The 15,342-nt window shown below is 43.5% G+C and overlaps 1 protein-coding gene across 3 annotated transcripts in view; it reads right to left on the bottom strand.

Moving 5' to 3' along the window:
• Positions 1–15,342, bottom strand: part of CAMTA1 (calmodulin binding transcription activator 1) — a 709,235-nt gene that overhangs the window by 680,152 nt on the left and 13,741 nt on the right. For all 3 annotated transcript variants that reach the window (XM_079986723.1, XM_079986722.1, XM_079986724.1), the window contains exon 2: positions 12,457–12,575. In XM_079986723.1, the coding sequence (XP_079842849.1) occupies positions 12,457–12,575 (119 nt within the window). The remainder of the gene's footprint in view (positions 1–12,456; positions 12,576–15,342) is intronic.

The raw sequence follows: 15,342 nt of genomic DNA, 5'->3' as shown, positions 1-15,342 counted from the left end.
AGCTAGACATATCTGCCCACTTTCGCAGGAGACTACTAACTCCTCTCATTCCCAGCCCTGGCCCACTGCTGTCTCCATTCATGTTCTCACATGGCTGAACACCTCTGGAGGATAACAAGACGTGGCCAATTTCATCCACAACCAATTCATCCTTGCACCTTCTCATCTGTTTTATAGTGTAGCCAAAAAAGACTACACCACCACTTTAACCCACACCAGGAATTCTTGAAGCATCTTCTCCAACTTTGATACCCTCCTCAGTCCTGTCCCACCCTCTTGTCTCCCTTTATGCCCCAGCTCTCCACGATTCTGTCCTCAGCCAGTTCTCTTGCCTGTTCTTTCAATTTTTCCACAAGGGAAAGCTCTTTCTCTGCTTTTCCTGCTGTTTGTTGGGGGTCCTTTCATGTTTATTCTTACCATCCTGCTATTCTTTTCCTTCCTTAGGTATCCTCACTACATCCCAAAAGAGATTTCAGTATCAGCTATATGTTGATGACACCCAGATCCTGGTATTTACTGTAGTCTGAATTTATGAATATGTTCTCTACTGGACTAACAGTGATTCTTAATATCCCCAAAATTAAATTGTAGGACTCTGTTGTCTTTTAATTAGCTATGCAAGGATTTGAACATACATAGTGTAAACTCTACCTCTAAGCTTTGGCTGACATTTCAGGTGAAAGATGAGGTGTTCAGGGTACAGTACTAGTTTGTGAGACTGAGGTTCACACATTCATTGACAAAGTTGACTTGGGGAGGGTAGAAAATTACCCCTGCAGCTGGGATGAGCTTCAGAGGCATCCAAAGCTCAACCTTATCTCAGAAACAAGACCCCAGATTAGTGAAATATTGAGAACAGCAAAACACAGGATTTGAACCTATTACCTCAACAGTCCATTCGAAGCAAAAGTACTATGTTCAAGCTAGAGTGCTATGCTTTCAATGGCAGTCTGACCCTCATATTGTCTGTACAGCACTTTGTAATACAAAGGCTCAGGCCCAAGAGGAAAATGTATTTTGATGACCTCCTTATATAGGCTGCCAAAACATTACAAGCAACTTACTTGACCACAAAGCACTCAACTCATTGCATTTACATTCCATACAAAGGACATCAGAGGATTGTTCACAACATATTTTTGTACTGTGGCCTAAGAAGTTATTGCTACTTTCACATTTTGGGGGGTGGGGACAACCCTAGCACATTCAGCCAAGTAGAAATAGTTGATTTTGATACTACACAATATAGCAAATTAGTTTCACCAAGATTAGAAGTCAAGCATGACAGCCTATTGCTTCTCTTTCTACTCACCCACCCTTCTATGTGAAAAATACTTTATTTACCTGACTCATTGAGGGGCAGTTGGAACACACCAGCGTTGGCACCATTTTAAAAAATGGACTGATGTTTCATAGCCAGCCTACCTTATAGGATAGCTTAGGGGGAGAAAGCCACTCTGCCAGTAGCTTTCTGTAACAGGGAGGTTGCTACTGATTAATACCTAAAGCTACTGTGACAGGCTGGCTGCAAGGTGCTCACAAACAGAAGAATTGAAGTAGGCAGATATTGACCTTCACTTGTGATTCTCTGTATTGCTGCAGAATTCTCCTCCTGAATTCCTCTGGGGTTCCTGATCTATCAGTATCTTGGCCCAGGAGGACTCCCCTGAGTGAGTGCTTGAGGGCCCTGCTCTTGCCACTTACCATCTGGCCTGGGGCGGGGCCTGAAGCCTCATAAGGACTGCGTGGTGCTTGCTGCCTGCTGCCCAGGAGGACTCCCCTGAGTGAGTGCTTGAGGGCCCTGCTCTTGCCACTTACCATCTGGCCTGGGGCGGGGCCTGAAGCCTCATAAGGACTGCGTGGTGCTTGCTGCTTGCTGCCTGCTGCCCAGGAGGACTCCCCTGAGTGAGTGCCTGAGGGTCCTGCTCCTTCCTGCCACTTACCACCTGGCCCAGGGCAGGGCCTGCCAGGCCTCACTAGGACAGTGTTACTGCAGGAGGGGCACAGAGTGTTTTTAAAATGTTTTTTAAAAAATTCTTTTGGATTTTTTGTATGTGGGGGGTGGGGGTGGGATGGATGTTTGGTTGGGTTTGGGGAATTATTTTTTTTATTTTGATGTTTTTGTAATTTTTAAATTTTTTTTGTTTGTATTGTTTTATTGGTTTTGTTTGTTTGTATAAGTTGTTATTTTGTTCTTAGGGGGAGGGGTCAGGGCTGCCGGGGAGTGGGCCCCAGCCCACAAAATGGCTGGGGCATGTTCCACAGGGGGGGATGCACTGGGACAACCGATCTCAGTGATCACGGGTAGGAGGAGGAGTTACGCTAAGACCAGACCATGTCATTACAGAGGAGGCAGGTTTAGTCGTTGTCTGAGGACTATTCCTGCCTCCGGGTCTGGTCCTGACCGGATGGATACTAGAATCAGCAAGGGATACCCACATGACCTGAAGGTGCTGCTGTGCAATGCCAGGTCAATGATTCATAAGACCACTGCCATCCATGACTTGATCATGGATGGAGGACTTGACCTGGCATGTGTAACAGAGACTTGGTTGGATGAAGCAGATGGGCCTGTCCTTGCCGCTGCTTGTCCACCAGGTTTCTCTTACGCACAGCAACCCAGGTCATGTGGGCGGGGAGGGGGGGTTGCAGTGATTTTTAGAAAGTCATTAGTTTGCACCAGGCGTCCTATTGGGAAGACCCAGTTTTCTGAGTGCATGTTCTGGAAGTTGGGCAATAGGGGCAGTACAGGATTCCTTTTGGTGTACCGACCTCCCCGCTGCACCAAGGATTCCCTGCCCGAGCTGCTTCAGGTCGTGGCGGATGTTCTCCTGGAGACACCTAGCTTGGTCGTCCTAGGGGATTTTAACATCCATGCCGACACGACCTTACAAGGGGCAGCTCGGGACTTCGTGGAAAGCATGGCCTCCATGGGGCTGTCCCTGAATAAGTCTGGCCCAACCCATAGCCGCGGACATGCCTTGGACCTGGTGTTTACCTCTATGGATGTTGGTGATCTGACACTAAGTAAAAGTGAAACAAAAGAAGTGCCATGGTCAGATCACTTCCTGGTGCAACTGGACTTCTCTGCGACCCATCCCCTCTGCAGGGAGGTGGGACCAATTCGGATGGTCCGCCCCCGCCACTTAATGGATCCAAATGGTTTCCAGAGAGTGGTAGGGGATGCTTTATCCCATGTTGATGGCCTTTCAGCTGATTCCCTGGTGGCCCGCTGGAATGTGGAGTTAACCAGGGCTATTGACTGTTTGGCTCCGAAGCGCCCTCTCCGATTGCATGGAGCCCGGAGAGCCCCGTGGTTTTCCATGGATCTGAGGGCAATGAAACAATCTTTGAGACGGCTAGAGCGCCGGTGGCGGATAACTCATTCCGAATCTGATCGGACACAGGTTAGAGCTCAACGTCGAGCCTACCAAGTGGCGATAGCGACGGCAAAGAAGAATTTCTTCACCGCCCCTATTGCATCTGCAGAAAACAGCAGCAGGAGACTTTTTCAGGTGGTTCACAATTTAGCGGAACCACCTGTAACATCGGGGCCCAGTACGGGCCACATGTTCTCCTGCAATGATTTTGCAAAGTTTTTTGCAGATAAAATCGCTCAGATTCGGGAAGAAGTAGACTCCACCGTGGGAGCAGGGCCAGGGCGGGAGAGTGCTAGAGTTCTGTCTAGTCAAGTTGAGTGGGATCAATTCCAATCTGTTACCTCCGAGGATGTGGACAGGCTGCTTGGACGAGTGAAACCAACCACCTGTCTCCTGGATCCTTGCCCATCCTGGCTTATAAAAGCTAGCCGGGAAGGACTGGGCGATGGGCTTCGTGGGGTGGTGAATGCTTCCCTCCGTGAGGGAGCCTTCCCAGACCCGCTGAAAGAGGCAGTTATTAAACCGCTTCTTAAAAAACCATCTTTAGATGCGGCCACAATGGCCAACTATCGCCCAGTCTCAAATCTTCCATTCTTGGGCAAGGTGATAGAGCGAGCGGTTGCCGAACAACTCCAGGCACGCCTGGAAGAAGCGGACCATTTGGATCCCTTCCAGTCGGGATTCAGGCCTCATCATGGGACTGAAACTGCCTTGGTTGCACTGGTTGATGATCTCCGGCGGGCTAGGGACAGAGGTGAGAGCTGTTTCCTAGTTCTGCTGGATCTCTCAGCGGCGTTTGATACCATCGACCATAACATCCTTCTGGACCGTCTTGAGGGGCTGGGAGCTGGGGGCACTGTCCTACAGTGGTTCCGCTCCTTCCTCCTGGGCCGTGTTCAGAAAGTGGTGGGGGGGGATGAGTGTTCAGACCCCTGGGCTCTCATTTGTGGGGTGCCTCAGGGTTCTGTCCTCTCCCCCATGCTTTTCAACATCTACATGCAGCCGCTGGGAGAGATCATCAGGAGGTTTGGGCTGGGTGTTCATCAGTATGCAGATGATACCCAGCTCTACCTCTCTTTTAAATCAGAACCAGTGAGGGCAGTGAAGGTCCTGTGTGAGTGTCTGGAGGCGGTTGGAGGATGGATGGCGGCTAACAGATTGAGGTTGAATCCTGACAAGACAGAAGTACTGTTTCTGGGGGACAGGAGGCGGGCAGGTGTGGAGGATTCCCTGGTCCTGAATGGGGTAACTGTGCCCCTGAAGGACCAGGTGTGCAGCCTGGGAGTCATTTTGGACTCACAGCTGTCCATGGAGGCACAGGTCAAATCTGTGTCCAGGGCAGCTGTTTACCAGCTCCATCTGGTACGTTGGCTGAGACCCTATCTGCCTGCGGACTGTCTCGCCAGAGTGGTGCATGCTCTGGTTATCTCCCGCTTGGACTACTGCAATGCACTCTACGTGGGGCTACCTTTGAAGGTGACTCGGAAACTACAACTAATCCAGAATGCGGCAGCTAGACTGGTGACTGGGAGCGGCCGCCGAGACCATATAACACCGGTCTTGAAAGACCTACATTGGCTCCCAGTATGTTTCCGAGCACAATTCAAAGTGTTGGTGCTGACCTTTAAAGCCCTAAACGGCCTCGGTCCAGTATACCTGAAGGAGCGTCTCCACCCCCATCATTCTGCCCGGACGCTGAGGTCCAGCGCCGAGGGCCTTCTGGCGGTTCCCTCATTGCGAGAAGCAAAGTTACAGGGAACCAGGCAGAGGGCCTTCTCGGTAGTGGCGCCCACCCTGTGGAACGCGCTTCCAGCAGATGTCAAAGCGATAAACAACTACCTGACATTCAGAAGACATCTTAAGGCAGCCCTGTTCAGGGAAGTTTTTAACGTGTGATTTTACTGTATTTTTGGTTTTTATGGAAGCCGCCCAGAGTGGCTGGGAAGGCCCAGCCAGATGGGCGGGATATAAATAATAAATTATTATTATTATTATTATTATTCTTGCACACAGTGGCTGCTGCATAGCTGCTTAGAAAGCAGAATGGCATTCACAGTCATCAGGGTGGGGGAGACTGGCATAGTAACTTTGGATTTAGATGCAACTGGCTTCATCAGCCTGGATTCCTAGAAAATCACATGCACTTTTGGGGTTTTTTTGGGGGGGGGCACCGTCAAGATTTCTACACCATGCCAGGTGTTTTGTCTTCATCCCTCCCCTATACTCCTTTCTCTGGTGACAGCCGTAGCAAGAGAAAGAACTTTCTCCCTATTACCAGCACAAGCAATTTACCAAAATATAAGACCTGGGACATTAAGCCTGAAATCTGCAAGTGTGAACATTGCTACAAGACAGGGCAATGGAAAACTACAAAGAGACTTATAGGTCATAACTAAGGTGCTCTCATGAAGGAAACTAAAAGGAGAAAATGAACTTAGCAGTCAAATGTTTCTCAGAATACTAAAGCTGTGTATTTTTACCAAAACATTTTCTATCATGTGCAGTACAAATTGGCTTGGTGTTCAGCCCACTGATAGGAGGGTGTCTTTTGTACTGCTGAACTAAAGATGTGCAAATGTGCCTGCTTACACAACCTATTCCTAAAACACATAAGTCTGTGGCTTTGATGTTTCTTGGAGAACAGAGATTGCTACAGTACATTCCGTAACTCCAGCTCTAAACTTCACAACAGACAGCTGCGCCTGTGATTAACAGCAGGTAACCTCAGTTTCTGTCAATTTAATGAACTCTGCCAAGACAGAAAGGCACTGTGGAAGCCAAGAGGCATGAAGTCCCTGTGTAAAGAGATTTCGGAAACTTCACCAGGGAAGAGTTTGCTTCTGTATAACTTCATGAGAGTAATTCCTTCCAATATAAAATAATGTGTGGACTACATTGCAAATAAAAACAATAATGTTGGGCTCCAATTAAACTGACAGCTTCTGGCACTGACGTTCTGTATCTTTTTATCACAATGGCATTACATTATACAACACTTAGAGGAAGGAAACCATGAAGGCTGCCAGAAAGGACAGGGAAAGCAACTTTGAAATCAACAGAGCTGGGCAGTATCCACCTTGCTTGCTGGCTTCCCTTTATAAAGGCCAGTTTATGGACATAGCCCTTCATAAATATTGGCTAGGAGATCACTGCAAAGCTTGTCTTGCTGCTCCCACAAAAAGGGCATTTCAGAAATGTAAGCATTTGGTTCCTGAAAAGAGTGAGCCCACATAATAAAAATGTCTATGCACCCTGAAAGCTTGTTAGCCAACCTGGCCAGCACAGATTGTCCACCAACCACTGTAGATACTCTATTTCATGAACCAATCAAATCATCCAACGCTCTTGTAACTATCATTAACTATATTACAAGTAAACCATAGGTAAGGGTGAAACTTTGTTTCCTGCAAACATTCCAAAAACCAAATCTCTTGCCGGTTACAATTAAGAAGAACATTGTGAACCTTGCAATTTACAGGGGTCAGGTTCCTGACTGATGTTGTCCTGTGAAACATGGCACCATTTTCACTTGCTACCAATACAATATTATTATTATTATTATTATTATTATTAATAATAATAATTTTGTATACCACCCTATACCCACAAGTCAAAGAATTGGAGATATGGAAGGGATTCCCCAAGGGTCATCCAGTCCAACCCTCTGCAATGCAGGAACCTAAACTAAAGAATCCATGACAGATGGCCATCCAACAGCAACATCATCTAGCCCACAGTTCACCAGCTTCTTTGCAAGAATATTGTGTGAGACTTTATCAAAAGCCTTACTGAAATCAAGATACACTACATCCATAGCATTCCAATGATCCAACATGCTTGTAAGTCAAAAAGTAAATCAAAATCAAAAATAAATATTTAAAAAGTAATAAGATTAGTCTGGCATGACTTATTTTTAAGAAACCCATGCTGGCTCTTAGTATTCACTGCATGCTTTTCTAAGTGCTAACAAACCAGCTGTTTAATAATCTGTTCTAGAACCTTTCCTGGTATTAATATCAAGTTGACAGGTCAGTAGTTATCTACCATATTTTTCGCTCCATAACACGCACCCGACCATAACACGCACGTAGTTTTTAGACGAGGAAAATCCGTAGGCATGCCACCCGTAGGTATTCCCTCCATAACACGCACAGACATTTCCTCTTACTTTCTAGGAGGAAAAAAGTGAGTGTTATGGTGCAAAAAATACGGTAGGTCTTCTCTTTTTCCATTTCTGAATGGGGACAACATTTGCCTACTTCAGGTTTGCAGGGACCTTACCTGTTCTCAAAGAATTCTCAAGGATATCAGTGAAATCAGTGAAACAGCCACTGCTGTCTTTTAATCAAGCAAAGAATCCAAATTCTTCCAAATCTTACTTTGTTTACCCTAACTTTCAACTTAAGTCCATCCCATCTGCCCAACCCCAAACGTTTTCCAGTAGCTGGCAAACACCTGTACTTGCACAGAGCTGCAGGGCCTCTACAAATACAATTTGATGCAAGGGAAAATTTCAGCTAGTAAAGTGAAGGTGTCTGGCCATTTCATTTTCCCCTCCTAGCTGGTGGCTACAAAACTGAATCCTTGGCATTAGTGATAGGGGTTTCCCAGGATTTTATTTTATTTTATTGAAGATTGGGGTAATTTACATCAGAATTTTTTTCTGATGCCCTAGGGTGAACTCATTTAGCATATCCGCTTTAGTTTAGTGAACAAAGCTTAAAAAGTGCCCCAAGTTAATCTTCTGTCCCAACATACCACAAGTATTTGACTTCAAATATATATATTCTCTCACATACTTACTAGGGATAATCACCTCAAAGACATTAAATATAGCTTTGAAACAGCTATGATTGCCTAATATTGTATTTGCTATTAACACTTATTCATTGTTACTTAATGAACTTATGCAATGGGAATTTTTCCATGGAAGAATAAAGTTCTGTCCCACATCATTGTTTACCACTACAGCTTTGATGGTCAAATGGGAATGGTTCCTTTCAACATCTTCTCCAGAGATGTGCATATATTGTAAGTTGCTTTAAGTACAATTTTTAACAAAAAGGCAGCATACAAATTAAATCAAAATTGAATCTACTCTCAAACACTCAATAGAAGCCAATCACAACTCCAAGAAAAAGACTGCATGTACAGACAAAAATCACACTGTGGTATGAACAAGTGTTAGGGAATCGCAAGAATGTGGTATGAGTAGTTTGTAATTTCAACCCCAAGTAATGGAGCGACCACCCTCTACCTTTGCTGAAAAAGCCAGAGGCGGCGCTGCCATATAAAAGCAGTATTAGCCTGAGTATAACAGGAATTCTTTAAAAGGCATATAAATTGATATGCATCATATACTGCTGGAGAAGTTAATTGGTAGCGAACTTAAGCAATGATGGCTGTACAAACCCTTAACTTTTATTCCCCCCAACCATCAAATGTATATTAGTCTGTCTCAACCACGTGAAGCCACAATGACATTATCAAACTAACTTCTGATATAATTTACCTTCTCCAATTTGAAAGGAAAAAAATGAACAAGTAGTGTTTTTTCTGACAAGAACAGACACCATGACTTTTATTTTAAAAGAGACAGCATTTGGGCAACTACATATTTCCAAACACTTTAAGTGACTCGCCACAAACTAATAGCAAATCTCTCATCAGGAGGCTGTATACCTTTCCCATCACCCACAACTTCAGATGTTACTTTACTAAATGGAAGGTTTGAGACTATCCTTCCTCCAAGTTTCCCTCTTCCTTCCAGGACTTGATCTGAACCACCCTGTGCTACAGCTGTCCTGTCCATTTTACAGATAAGAAAATGTGCTCTATGGTCATAGAATCATAGAATCTTACGAGTTGGATCTAGTCCATAGAATCTAGTCCAACCCCCTGCAATGCAGGAATCTCAGCTAAAGCATCCATGACAGATGAACACCCAACCTCTTCTTAAAAACCTCCAAGGAAGGAGAGTCCACCACCTCTCGTGGGAGTCTGTTTCACTGCTGAACAGCTCTTACTGTCAGAAAGTTTATCTGAATGTTTAGTTGGAATCTTCTTTCTTGCAACTTGAAGCCTCGTTCAACCCACATTTTACCAGCTTCCTCACAAGAATATCATGGGGCACTTTGTCAAAAGCCTTACTGAAATCAAGATACACTATGTCCAAGGCATTTCCCTGATCCACTAAGTTTGTAATTCCATCGAAAAAGGAAATCAGATTGGTCTGGCATGACTTATTTTTGGGAAACCCATGCTGGGTCTTAGTATTTACAGCATCCTTTTCTCACAGGCTGATTGTTGAATTAACTAGGACCTTCCCTTGTATCAATGTCAAGCTCACCGGCTGGTAGTTACCTAGGTCTTCCTTTCCCCCCTTTTTGAAGATGGGAACAACATTTGCCCACCTCCAGTCTGTAGGGACCTCACCTGTTCTCCAAGAATTCTCAAAGATAAAAGAGCAACTGCTCTTTTTTTGAGAAAGAGTGCAGTAAAAATGAAACTGCAGCTCTGAAGAACTTGAAACCATTTGCTTTAATCTCTCCATAAAGACGTATCTTCAACTTCAAGAGCACCATCTGCAAAGTCAACAATTTATTTCGTGCCTGATCATACAACTGTTTATGCTGCATAACTCAAAGTAGAGCACACATTTGTGATCTACACTATTCTAAGAACAAAGCAAGTTGCTGCATAGGTCACAATTGCAATTTGTTCTATGGATTACACAGAGAATGTGCCATCTTTCCCACAAAACTGCTAATACAACTCCTGTCCACAGGCTCTTGGAGGCCTTCTCCAGCCCTCCCAGACCAGCAGTACACAAGCCAATAGAGGCTGTTCTGTCATCATGCCCCACCCTCCCGGAATGAATGGAAGCCATTCTTCAAACTGATTGACGTGGACCATGCTGTATCTCAGAGCTACAGCTGGCAATGTATCTGGGCACCTTTTGTTTCTATGATTATTCCAAACATACTCACACTCTTTAAAAAGTATTTAGAATCATTAAGTGCTCCATTTGTTACGGAACCATCTTTCAGAAATCTTTAACCTACAAGAGCATTTCTGTATCTTACTCGGGGGGGGGAGGGGTCCTCATTGGTATCCTGTATGGATGACAGTAAAATCAGCCCTTACATTAGGGACAGGGAGGCTATGACCCTTCAGATGTTGTTGATCTACAACACCCACTATACCATGTTGGCTGATGCTCATGTGGGGAAAGAGTCCAACAACATCGAGGACCACAGGCCCATTCCCATCCCTGCCCTATATCTATCTAACTGTACTGAGGAAGTACTATTGTTGCTTCTCACTCAGCTGCTTCTTGCCTAAACCCAAACAGGAATTCAAATCTCCAGTCTATGCAGAAGTTCTAGGCCTAAGGAATCAACATATCATGAATAACTAATCTGTGGCAGCCAGTCCCACAAGTTTTTATGAATGACACTTGGCTATTTTCATATCCTTCAAAGAAGAAATGGAAAAGAACAGAGATTTGGTTAAAATCAGAGAAAACACTTTTGAGAAAGACCAGAAGATATTGGCCCACAGGCTTGATACTCTCTTTAGAAGGAATTGACTTTTCTCTTTCTTACTTATCCGCTAAAAGCTGCAGAACTTTCTAATTATATTCAAAATGGTTTGCAAACGACATCAAGAGTACTACGTGGAAAAGATTTACTAATTACAGAGACAGAGTCAAATTGTGCATGGCTGCAAGACAAATAGCCAAGTAAAGCTACAATGAAGCCACCTAAGATGTCACCTAAGATGTCAGAACTCAGGAACCACAAAAAGCTTTTTAAAAAAATCCATGAAATACTAAACAAGTTACCAAAGGTAGACAGTGGGAAATCAAGGATAATATAACTTTGCTATCAACACTTTTTCCCACTTGTGAAGGTGCATGTTCTACACCACAGATACAATCCTGTCAAAGGTAAGTAAATCCCATTGACTGCACACATGCTTATAATTTTCCACTAAAATAAATGGAATGTTAAGAGCATTGAACTTAAGCTAGATGGTGCCCCCAATTTATGATGAACCCTTCTGAAATAAGTTACCAGATAAAGGTATTGAAGCAACTCTGACAACTAGCAAGTTAACTATCAAATATACATTTCCCTCACAGATTGTTAGTTGCATATATTCACAACTACTTACAAGCCACTTATTCTTGACAAACCTATACTTTTCTACAAGCTGCAAGTAGAACCTTTGCAGAGTGTGACTGCTTAAACGCAGTGCCCAGCCCAAAGTTACACTGAAATACTTGATATGCAAGGAACAATCCAAACAAAGATTATGCTCTTTAAAGACCCACCCATTTCAACAGCAGAGATTTAAGCCTGTGCTTAACTCTGTAGAAGTCAACAAAGAACTTAGAAGAGCTTGGATAGAGTTGACATCTCTTCACATATTTTTGCATTATAACACACCACACTTGACCACTATATCTTGGAATTTAAAAGGTTTGATTTTTAAAAATTGACATGAGAATGCTACATTCCTCAGAGACTAAATATTTCTCAAAGCCTTTATGCACATTACCAAATGTTTCATACGTGGCTAGATTTCATTCTTTATACCGTCAAGAGGATGCTATATTAAAGCAATTTGAAAAGCAGGGAAGTTATTGTGCAAGCAGGGTCAAGAGCAGTTCTGCTGTTGGGAAGTTTTATCATCTTCCTCCTGTCTTTATCAAATTAACACTTGAGACAAAGATGCACCATAGCTACGTCTTCATTAATTCCTGACAAGTGTAAGAGCATTTACATCAGATTCACACAGATCTTAACTATACATTGGAGAGAAGCAAAATGCAAGACATGCAAACAAATGCCAACACCTGCCACATGCAGCAGAGCCCACAAATTCTGCCTCTTTGTTTTTAAAAACACAAACAATTCAAACTTCGTGCTAAGTTTCCAATGACTTGATTGACAATTCTTGCTGGGGGAGGGGGATGGTGGCAGAGCCTTTCTGAACAAGATTTTGATTCCAATGTGATATGATTTAAACAATCCAGCCAGTGAAAAACACAGAAATTGGATGTATCTACCTCGTTAGTGTTCCAACGGTGCCTCTCTTTTGGTAAACTGGAACATTTTGGTAGACATTCAAGCAGCTTTTTCGGTAAAAAGATTTTTACATGACTTCCATTGCTGTTTCCATGATCATCTACAAAGAGGAAAAAAGTAAATACAATACATCAGAAACAAGACTTAGAACTTATTCCTCCTCTCTGATGCAAAAGGTTCAAGTGTTCTCTCTCTCTCTCTCTCTCTCTCTCTCTCTCTCACACACACACACACACACACACACACAGAGAGAGAGAGAGAGAGAGAGAGAATTCATCTCCATAACTTGTCGCATTACGAATACCACTTGTGACCATAAGGCTATGAGCCACTACAAATCTAAGCTTGTACCACAGACATAATAGTCCCTTGATCTCACAAGCGGAGACTAAGTTTATGAGCTGACATCTCTCCAAACCAACCACACAAGCTGCCAGCAGCTTTGTTCCCAAGTGGTACTAAATGAAGTGTCAGAACAGCAAATCCAATCTCTGCTGCCACTTCTACAGAAGACATTCCCAGTACCCCAGTATGCATTCTATACAAGGGAGAGCTAAAGAGGTAATTTTAAACTACAATCCCTTTGGGGATTTGTTTATTTTTTAAATCATGAATAGTCCTAGATTACAGCAATAGAGCCTGAGTCCTGGGTTTGGTGTAGGGTTGACCACAAACCAGAAAGAGTACAACAAATAACTTCCAGTTCTAGACTGGAAAATAATGCAAAATAATGTTCTCTATTCACTATCTCCACACACACACACAAATCAGGTATGACAGTTGAAGGGCAAGTTCAATAGTGCTGAGAGTGTCAGGTCAGTATAAGAGATCATGTATGGTTCAGTAATACCACAACAACTCTTGACACTTCTGCAAATGATTGGAGCAGTCACAGGTTACTTGAAAAACAGAATCTGAATTGGAAAATTCATCTGGAATCTCATTAGCCAAGGTTTGCTCTTGGCTTACTGCTTGTGGTATGTTTTGAGAGAAACAGATCATGAGCGCTTGTTTGCAAGTAACACTGAGCCAGCTTCTGGTTTATTTCCCTCCCAATGCAACGAAGGCAGGAATAGGGGGAGTAAATGTACCAGCACATTGCTTGCCTTCATTAAGCAACAGCTTGTTTTTAACTATGCTTTAAAGTGACATGTGACCTAGGCCACTGTGCTACTGATTCATTTTATTCAACAACACATTTTGAAAAATGAATACGTTTCCATGGGAAAGCATAGTACCAGAATTTTTTTCCTGCTCTGGATCACTGCATAAGCCATATAACCATAGCATCCCAATCCTCACATACAAAAGGGCAGAAGCCTGGCCATTGCAAACTGCTATAGTCTCCTGAAGCAACACAATAGCTGTTGAATGGCTACTAAACCACAAAGTCTCCCAGATGTCTAGAGTGAGCTGGAGCATGGCCGCCTACATGGATACGTGGAGACTAAACCCAAGTCATGATGGACAGGAAGGCTGCACAGCTGTGGGGAGGGTTTGTTCTTCTCAACTTAAATTCCTATGATTACTCTACAGCAGTGTTCCCCAACCTTGGGCCTCCAGCTGTTTTTGGACTACAACTCCCATCATCCCTCACTAGCAAGACCAGTGGTCAAGGATGATGGGAGTTGTAGTCCAAAAACAGCTGGAGGCCCAAGGTTGGGGAACACTGCTCTACAGCATGTACTGTCCAAGGTGCTGTAAAAAAAAAAAGCTTATACCAGTTAAAAATAAATATGGCCCTCTCTCCAGATTTTTCAGCAGGTATGTTTGTATAATCAAAGATCTGAAAGCAAAAGCAAAAGTTTGGATAACAAAAAGGAAAACATAAATGCAGTACAAGCAACCTAGCAGTGAATTATTCTACTATCAGCCTTAGTTGTGTGCATTGAGCACATTTGAGGATTTGTTAGAATACCACATCCGGGCCTAAAATAAGGTGTATATAGGCTGCATTTAATTTGCAGAAAAGAGGGGGGGAAACAGACATAGAAATAACATCTTATCCCATTGCAAAGTAGATTATCTTCCACTGACATTTCCAAATGTTTTTCTACTTTCAGTCTTACACAAGGAATAATGTGCATGGTCTAAAATACAGTCCTCAAGAAAGACTTGTATTATAAGCATCTATCAGCTTCACCAGACAAAAAAGTACTATAAAATGTTTAAGCTCAGGCAGGAAGCAGAGCCAGGTCAAGACAGACAGGGAAGCTTTACTCAGGGATCAGTGTGGTATAGCGGTTGTCAGTCTAGAACTGGGGAGACCCAAGTTGAAATCCCCTTTAAGCCATGAAGCTCACTGGGTGACTCGGACCAGTCACCAACTCTAAGCCTAACCTACCTCAGAGGGTTGTTAGGAGGATAAAATAGGGGTGGGGAGGGAGAGGGAAGGACTATGCATGCTGCCTTGATGAACTAAGTCTACAGTGAACACCAAAATTACAGAAATGAAGCCTCTCGATTTTATCATTCTCCTTATTTAAAGCAAAGATCTGGCATTCAGATCTAAACTGTCTTTTCCTTCTTTCAAATTCACACTAAGTTGCTGCTTGCATGACAGAACATCAAGCAAAACTGCTCCTCTTTGAAGCATCTACGTAACATAAAAAGGGAGAGAAAAGGAAGTACTGTTGGGTTACACATGTTCTGATGCCAGAGTAAAGAAACTGTTAAGACATGGAGATCATGCGTCATTTTATTCTTATCAACTTTCGGCAACTGGAGTCACTGCTTAGTACAAACCAAAATATGGAGCCTTCGGTCTGGATATACAGTGGTACCTCTGGATGCGAACGGGATCCGTGTCCCTACAAGAACTATCAACTTTTTATCACTTCAGGAAGGGGCAGGGAACCTCCAGCTTG

Source organism: Podarcis cretensis (assembly GCF_951804945.1).
Source record: "Podarcis cretensis genome assembly, chromosome: 8".
Lineage (NCBI taxonomy): Eukaryota > Metazoa > Chordata > Lepidosauria > Squamata > Lacertidae > Podarcis > Podarcis cretensis.
Note: the sequence above shows the minus strand (reverse complement) of the source record. Positions and strands in the feature narration are given on the sequence as shown.